The sequence below is a fragment of the Microtus ochrogaster genome, linkage group LG12 (genome assembly GCF_000317375.1).
Source record: "Microtus ochrogaster isolate Prairie Vole_2 linkage group LG12, MicOch1.0, whole genome shotgun sequence".
In the NCBI taxonomy this organism is placed as follows: domain Eukaryota; kingdom Metazoa; phylum Chordata; class Mammalia; order Rodentia; family Cricetidae; genus Microtus; species Microtus ochrogaster.
In genome coordinates, this window is record NC_022036.1 from 4216237 (window position 1) to 4225519 (window position 9283).

The 9283-nt window shown below is 36.2% G+C and overlaps 1 protein-coding gene across 1 annotated transcript; it reads right to left on the bottom strand.

Moving 5' to 3' along the window:
• Positions 1-573: 573 nt before the first annotated feature.
• LOC102000654 (olfactory receptor 13-like) lies at positions 574-1512 on the bottom strand. The gene has a single exon (XM_005363843.1). The coding sequence runs from the start codon at positions 1510-1512 to the stop codon at positions 574-576; it is 939 nt and encodes a 312-aa protein (XP_005363900.1).
• Between the last annotated feature and the right edge of the window lie 7771 nt (positions 1513-9283).

Sequence of the window (9283 nt, forward strand, 5' to 3'; positions counted from 1 at the left end):
TAAAATGTTTTATACCTTATTCTGTGAAGTGCTCACGTGAGTTACTGGCTTGTGATCTTTTGCTGAGATAAACAGATTCTTTAGGCTTCTTCAGCAAAATAAAAGTTCTTCCCTCTATTGATTCTTTATAGTAATTTGGTCCCCAAATAGTGCCTAGTTTTCCATCTTGTCTACCACTTCACTCCCAGCCCACTCTATTTTCATGTGTTCATCTTTAAGCAGATCTTAGCCAACATTTCTTGCCAGGACCAAATCAGCGTTTTGTGCCACTATTGTACCAGTGGGTACATCTTTCAGGCTGGTTGCTATTTCAGCTCGCAGGATTGGTATCTGGGTGAGACTGATGCTCATTTTCAACCACATTAAAAGCCTGTTCACTGCCATGCACGTGGATGTTTGGGTTGCTTGTGCTCCTCCATTCTCAAAGCTAGAGAAGATAAAACACAGGGAGGTTCTTGGCAGGTGCAAGAAGTCTCCTGTGAGAAAATGGAAAGGAAGCTTTTGAACAAGTTTATGTGTTCTGGCTAATTCTTAATGGAAGTAATTCTAAGATCTTTACATGGTCTTTATTCTTTAATGCTCTCGAGAAGTATCCTCCTTCGTGAGCATCCTCTTCAGAGCACATTTGACGTCTTTGTTCCTCAAACTATAGATCAGTGGATTGAGCATAGGATTGAAAAGGCTATGGAATAGCAAGAGATATTTCTTCTGCTCATTGGCATCCCCATGTTGAGGGCCAATGTACATGGCAATGGCTGTACCATAAAAGAGTCCGACAACACAGAGATGGGAGGCGCAGGTGGAGAAGGCTTTCTGGCGCCCCTGGCGTGACTGGATCTTTAGGATGGCACACAGAATATGAGCATAAGAGACCACAATGGAAGAAAATGGTCCCACAAGCACAGACACAGCCCCAGCCAAAACCATGACCTCATTGATGTGGGTGTCTGAACAGGCAAGTTTGAGAACAGCTATAATTTCACAGAAAAAGTGATTTACTTCTTGAGCTTTACAGAAGGGCAATGGTAATAGTAATATGAGATGTACCAGGGCCAAGAGTACTCCTAGAATCCAGGAAGTTGCCACCAGGATAATACAAATTCTCCAACTCATGATGGCAGTGTATCTGAGGGGGTGGCAGATGGCCACATACCTATCATAGGACATCACCACTAAAAGGAGACATTCTGTGTGTGCAAATGTCAAAAAGAGAAAGGTCTGTGTCATGCATCCAGCAAAGGAGATAGGTTTGGTTGGATCTAGAAGATTCACCAGCATCTGTGGCACCGTGTTGCAGGCATAAGCAATGTCAACGATGGCCAAGTGAGACAGGAAGAAGTACATGGGAGTACGGAGTCTCGAGTCCAGGCAGATAAGCCCCACAATTGTCCCATTCCCAAGCAGGGTGAAGGCATAGAACAGGGAGAAGAGCGTCAAGAGGAGCTTCTGCAACCTTCGGTTGAGTAGAAATCCTAGAAGAATGAACTGTGTAACCAAAGTCTGATTCCCCATTTCCCTGTGAAAGAGACAAGGAAACTCACCAAGTTTGAACACAGTGTGAATGTTCAAGGTAGGTATTTAAACAATGGATCTTTGCATATCATGTTGAGTGTGTTCAGAAAATCCTTCATGATATCTTTGATCTGCTAAAAATTGTTCTATGTTCCAAATGAATCAGAAGAAAACATACATTCTGTAAGCTAAATGCTAATATTGTATTACATTTTCCAGCAAATATTACTTTCAAGTTCAAAGCTAATAAGTTCCCATTATGATTGTGGATGTATGGTTCCGTTGCAGCAGACAGGTGTGTCCATGTATGCTGTGTATGGTCATTTACATGTGGAATGAGGGTGAAGGGTATGTATGACAATGACAGACGCATCAAACTTTTCTTTTCTTTTTTTTTTTTTGTTTTTTGTTTTTCGAGACAGGGTTTCTCTATGGCTTTGGAGCCTGTCCTGGAACTAGCTCTTGTAGACCAGGCTGGCCTCGAACTCACAGAGATCCGCCTGCCTCTGCCTCCTGAGTGCTGGGATTAAAGGCATGCACCACCTCCACCCGGCAGCATCAAACTTTTCTACACATGCAAAGTATGTTATAATTTTGATCTTTACTGGCATGTATTACAGCAATGACTTCATAGTACAAACTCAAATGATGTAGAGAGATTGTAAATTTGTTATAACTCTAGCCAAGTTTATGTTAGGGACCACTGTCTTTTCCTCTATGTCCACACAGATGGCCTGGGGTCAGAACAGAGTTATCTTTGCTTCTGCTACAGTCTATGCTTCATTTTATGCACATAAACTTTCCTGTTCACATTCAGAAATTTCTGTCATCTCCCCAACATCCTGCTTAAGAAATGTCTGTGCAGTACATGCTCAAAATGCACACATATAAATGTATATATTTTCTTGGATCCTAATATCATTCAGTTCACTTGTCATAATTGCTTTTATTTTGGCCTATTCTATTCAGTTTCATTCATAAAAATGCCATGTAGATAATTTAATGATATTTTTAAGTTTTAGATGAAAATGTTGATCTGAATCAAAGATTAGAGCTTAGGTTTTCACTGTAGATTCATATTTAAATAATCTGCTGTGTAAATAAATTTTTCTATGATCCAAGTGGTATTGTCTTTTGCAACTGTTCAGATGTTTAAAACCCTTTCAACAGAGGAAAGCAATTCACAAGCTTTGAACTGCAACTTTTAAACCATTGTTACTGTTTGTTTGCTTAACTCTATACCATTCTTTAGTCCAGAATTCATGTGAATTTCACATTTAAAGCAAAATATCAAAAAATTTATAGCTTAGTTCTTCTCAATATATCTCAGATATATTTTAATATTTGAAGGGTTTAATAAACAAGAGTGAGTACATTTTTGTTTTACTTTAAGCCAAATACAAGAAATTATTGAGAGCCAATATTATCTAAGTCCATGAATTATATTTGTGTCTATTGGAATCATCTCCCACAAAGGGGATTTTTAAATTAAAATTAAAATTCATTCCAGTTGGTCTTTTACATAAGAGATTCATTGACCATTTATTCAAGAAAGATTCCTACATCATTGGAGAAGATGAAGTAGGATGCTAATTCAACTAGAGAATTCAGTTAATCCAAGGTATGGAAAAGTGATTATTTCAATACAATATTTCTACAATTTTTGGAAGCAATGAAGATAAAATGTTACTTTCATGTTCAAAACAATTGTACTTAAAGTTTAGAGTATGTTGGTAAATTAGCTTCATGGTAAAATATTTCTAAAATTTCATATGATGACTGTAGAGTCTCATAAAAAGTACAGTCAATGCTAGTTAATTATTGGCAGAAGCACAAACTGTAAAAATCCATCGACATTTGCTGACCATGCACTGCAACCCTCTACATGCTGTGGTGACAGGTGTATGAGATAACCCTCCTCGCAGCACCGATAACCCTTTCGTTGAAAGATACAAACACCCAGTAATCCTCCTGCTTCTTCCCCTCACAAAAGGAGTTTCACATTCAAAAATAAATCCTTCTGGGTGCCTTTGTTTTGTGCTATTAACTCATTGCTCCAGTAATTTCATGAGGAAATGGAAATCTTTATGAGCAAATATCTCAAAGAGCTAATCTTTCTAACAATTTTAATAAGAAGTGCAGCAGCATTGAAGAAAATTACCACATTAGGTATGTCTAAAGGGTTGATAGCTTTCAGATTGTCTTGGTAGCTAAGTCTATTAATAGCAGAGATTTAGAAAGAATCGACACTAATAGTTACCTTTTTAGTTGTGATTTTCACCCAATCTGAAATTGCATAATAAATAAAGTTCAGATTATGTAAGGAACTTTCCTCAAAATGAAGATGTGAAGATGTATTTGATAAAGTGTGAGAGAAAGAAGAAGCTGGTAGTGTGGAAATTCTTTCCTTCCGAGCAAATCCTCAGAGATGGAGTTTCTCTCAAATGAGAAGACTTCATTTTCCTGGTAGCTCAGTCACCTCTAACATATGCTGAAACCTTGGCAAGAGGTGGAGAAGACAACCACCACACACACCGGAGCTTGGCCCTTTCATTAAAAAGGGGCTGCCACTGTTCTTCTCTGTGGTTTGCCCCGGAGAAACGTTTATGACAAGATGTGAGAGTACTCATGTTGTCCTCACTCACTGGGGTCCATGATCCCATATCCAAGAATCAATACACTGACTTCTAAGTCAAGATGTCTTCAATGTAATGCAATCACTTGGTTTATTATAATTTTAAGATCTTCAAAACATCCCTACCCACTGCTATCAAAATAGATTAAATAGTATTTAAAGGAAGTTTGAATCATCTCCATGCTTGCTTAATGTTGTTCCTTTAAACAACTGTGTGTGTGTGTGTGTGTGTGTGTGTGTAGCACAAGGCTCCACAAGAGGTATAATTCATAAAATAAGATCAGATAATAAGACCAAAAGCCACTGTGGGGAACATGTTCAGGAGTCAAGAAAGTGGATATAATATCCCAAAGGGACTTGTTATATATTCTTCTGTAAATTTGACTGAGCGAAAACAAAGAGGGAATATTTTCACCAGGAGACAATTTTTCTTCTTCAATTTCTAGTGATTTTGATCCCAGAGGGGAAAAAAGGTTAAGATTCCTCCAGAGTTATCAGTATTACTGTTTTCTTTCCTGCTTGAACTACAGCTGAGCTGACCCTGTATTATAACTTCATGGACTGTAACAGAGACAACTGACAATGTCTTTGTGGTTGAAATACTCTCTGATTCTTTGATTTGTTCCTTTTTCTCATAGTCAAAACTGAAGAGACTATATATATGTATATATATTTATTCAATATTAGTTAATTCACTGTTTATATCAACCTACTAAGGAAGTAATAACCTAATTACATTTAATTGGCAAAAAGGTAACCCGTGATGACTTTAGAATGGGCTTCTGCCCATCAACCATGCTCAGTAGGAGGCTGGCTGGTGGGGAGAGCCTCAGCTGCTCAGCTGCACTTACTTAGGTGCATGTCTGAAGTTATCAGTCAGTCTAACCCATACATTGTTTATTATCCAGTTCACTAAACTCAGAAACCACATTTTCTCCCTAGTATGACTAATCTAATTTACTGCACTTAGAGTTTTATGGTTAAGTTTGTTACTGAGGTGTGCTCAGTTAATTGCTTTTCTTCTACAGTCCCTTTCTATGATTAGTATCATTGTTCTGCTAACTTCATAAAGTGAGTTGGGACACTTGCTTCTCTTCTAGTTTCAAAACCTTTTATACAACATGACAGTAAGCTATTAAAGATTTGGAAAATGTATTGAAATTTCTTAATTAAAAATTTTTTATGGTAAAGTCATTTTCCTGAATATTTATTATTCAAATTTTCTATTTTACATAATAAGCTTTCTTCTATCTTTTAAAATGCATTAAAATAAACTTTATTCATAGCATTCTATTTTCATTTTTTTCTAAGTTTTGTTTCTAGTTATATATATGCTCCCATCTCCTTATTACTATGATGCCAACTATTGTACTGTCTTTTCTAATATAATATACAACCATGTTTTTATTTTAATTATTTATCTTACATTTTTAATCATTTTATATCAATAATGTTCTATGGTCATTGTAAGCTCTGAGTTAAACATTTAAGTTTTCTTTTAGTGTGTCATTTTATTTCAATAATTTATTTTTGGTTTATGTTCATTGGTGTTTTGCCTGAATGTATGTCTGTGTGAAAGTGTTGGATTCCCCAAAACAGGAACTACAGACAAATATGATCTGCCCTGTGGGTACTGGAAATTGAAGCTGGGTCTTCTGAAAGAGCAGCAAGTACTCTTAACCACTGAACTATCTGTCCAGCCTCTTCTTTTAATAAATATAATTTGCACCTTAAATTTATATATTTACTATTTAAATTATACATTTCAAATTTATTTTTTAGAACTATCAATGTTTCATCATTAAAAATAAATTACATGTATGTATTTTTTTAGTTTTTAAATTTCAACTTTTGTTGTTTTCAATGCTAATTTTAATTTTATTGTCACTATGATAAGAAATGAGCTCATGTAGTATTGACTTTGAAAATTTGTTTTATTCCTTTGTATATAATCAATTTTGGTAATTATTGTAATGATTTTATTGAAATAGGCTTGCTTTATTTCTTGAACATAGGATATCTTATGCATCTATTACATCAAACATGTATGTTTGTATCTCGGAACTTGTGTTTCCTCATTTTAATATTTATTATTGATTTCTTAGAGACATTTTACTTCAAGGTGTAGTTAACTAATTTTTTCATTTTAATAATCTTTGACTGAATGTAAAGGCTTTTCCCCTTGGTTAGTACAAAGTCAATAAGCACAACTTGGAAATAAAAGTATGAAGAAATATTTAATATTTTCAGGAAAAAAGGAGTCAATTCTGATAATTCTCAGATCAGGATCTCTCAGAACTAAGAGAGCAAAGTGTTTTAATTAGGGAAACCTAGTCATATTCATGTAGGAAGACAAACTCCTTATCATGCTCAGTTAGGGTCACACCATATTTATTCAAAAACAAAAAAGTGGTCAGGGCTAGTCAAGGCCCATGCATTTAGTCCCAGCACTTAGGAGGTAGAGGCTGGTGAATCTCTGGGTTCAAAAGCAGCCAGGTCTATCTACAGAGTGAGCTCTAGGATGGCCAGAGCAGTTACACTGAGAAACTCTGTCCTGAAATAAGTGAACAAAAAAAGAAAGCAAAAAAAAAAATAGTAGAAGGACACAATTGTCCAGAAAGTTGAGTATTATACTGAACAAACTCCTTAAACCAATTCTGTTAAGCAGAATTTACTTGTAGATTATTATAACGAACAAAGTCCTTAAACCAATTCCATGAAGTAGAATTAATTTGAGCAATGGCAAACAATATAAAAACAAAATGAAATCAAGAGTGTCTCAGACCCATGGCAACTTATGGAACAGTAAGGCTTACTCAGTGGTAGAACATTTACCTAGAATGTAGATGGTTCTTTGTTTAATCACTGACACTATTGTCATAGTTGTTAGGCTCAGAGGGTAGACCTATAAGTTCTAAGAGATGGATTTGAGCAATTTGGCCACATGAATTTATTGAATCAATTAAAGAGATAAGTACTAGTGGAAAAAAGATAAAGATTTATTCGAAGTAGCTATATTGGAAAAGAAACAAATAAAGAAGGCTTTTCACTCCCCAAGTCTATCTTTGAGATACTGATATGTAACTTAGATTTAATTAGAGGAAAACAGGTATGCATGACTTTCAACTAATGTTAGCCTACTCTTGTGTTGTCTCCTGCCTGTTCTGTACATGGTCTGACAGGTTTCCAGACATATTAAGGCCACTCAATAGAAGGAAATTAATTTCTGGTACTGTATTCTAGTACAGAGGTTATAGGGCCTAAAGGAGAAACCACTATTGCTAGTTTCCTAGATAAATATAATTTCTGATTGCATGGGGGTCCCCTCTATTGCTGTAATTAGCATTAATGAATAAAGAAACTGCCTTGACTTGTTGATAGGGCAAAACTTAGGTAGGCAGGGAAAACTGAATTGAATACCGGGAGAAGAAAGGCAGAGAGTGGGATGTCATGGGGCCAACAGAGATAGACATGCTGAAACTTTGCTGGTAGGCCATGAACTCGTGGTGATTCACAGCTTAATGGAGATGGGTTAAATTCAGATATAAGACTAAGCCAATAAGAAGCTAGAGCTAATGGGCCAAGCAGTGATTTAATTAATACAGTTTCTGTGTGGTTATTTCAGGGCTAAGCTAGTCAAGTGACTGGGATGAACAAGCGGGCCCTCCTCCAACAGATTGTATTCTAATAACTTATTCTTATAGCCACAGATAAGTCTAGCTCTAAACCTGCATCAAAGCAGCTTCTGTTTTTGCAGCAGAGGTCATTACAGAAATCCAAAACTGAACATAATGAGAGATTAGATAGCCCCAGTTGGTACCTCTACAATAAAAGCCCTAAACTTAAGGCTTGAAGATCATCACAGAAAAGGAGACAGAAAGACTTTAAGAGATGGAGGACCAGGCTGCATGCTGTGGATAGTATCTTCTAGGCATGACACATCAACAGTATGTTTGTCAAACCAGGACCTGGATAATAATATCACCAGTTGACAAACAGATGCCAGGAAAGAATATTCAAGGTGATAAGGAAAGAGCTACTTTATAATTTTATACCTTGCTAAACTATCCCTTAAGAGTAAAAAATGAACATATTTGTCTACAAAACCTTGTAAAAATTTTCTTCCTTATATCTTTGGTATAAACATTAATGGCTATGACTAGACAAAAAAGGACCTACTTTAAAAATCTATATTTGATTAAACTTGAATTTATGTATACACACAACCTAACAAAGTTGAATCATAGTGAGGTAAATAAGTTGACTCAACAACCAAGAGATAGAAGCAGAAATTAAAGTATCTTTCAACTAATAAAAACACAGGGCATGATGGATAGAAATTTTTCCTTCTATGTGGTTAGTCTAGAAATGAGCACATTTGGTGAGTTTCTTCCTAACTGAGGAAGTTTAGTTTTATTTAAGTGAGCATGTGGTTTATTTCTATGATTTGTAATATGCCCTTTAGTGATCTGTTGTTTCCTCCTTTCTTGGTAATTTCTTATATAGCCATTTAAAGTAATGGTTATATATTTAAAAACCCATTTACAAGTTCAAAACATGCAAATTTGAAGTGTTTATGAGTTAGCTCATTCCTGATGGCACAAGATAATTGCCATGAGATAGAACTCCATATTCCAATTAACATCTGTCTTGCTTTTCTCGGCAGTTTCAGAAACCACACTGATAGTTATTGTATAGAGCCAGTACTCTTCCTGCCTCTTCATCTTCTCTCATGGTTATAATTTTGAATTATTTCCCTTCAAAGATAGAGTGCATTGAGGCTCTGTGCCTGCAGCCGTGGTTGGCTGCAGTGATTGAACAATGCTCATGCTGTGTCATGACTTCACTTTGTAGTTCTCACAGGGTTGCTGTCAACAAGGCAGTCTCCGGCAGACTGTTTAACAGAAGTTCCCACTTCCCATCCTCCTCCATCTCCTACTTTTAAGAAAAAAAAATCACAGGAATCGAGCAGATCCTATCACTTGGGAGGCAGAGGAAGGTGGATCTCTGTGAGTTTGAGGCCAGCCTGGTCTACAAGAACTAGTTCCAGGACAGGTCCCAAAACTACAGAGAAACTGTCTTGAAAAATGAAAGAAAGAGAGAGAGAGAGAGAGAGAGAGAGAGAGAGAGAGAGAG

What these genes read in the sequence shown, in the direction of transcription:
- LOC102000654 (XM_005363843.1), bottom strand. Translation starts at nt 1,512, where the DNA reads ATGGGGAATCAGACTTTGGTTACACAGTTCATTCTTCTAGGATTTCTA.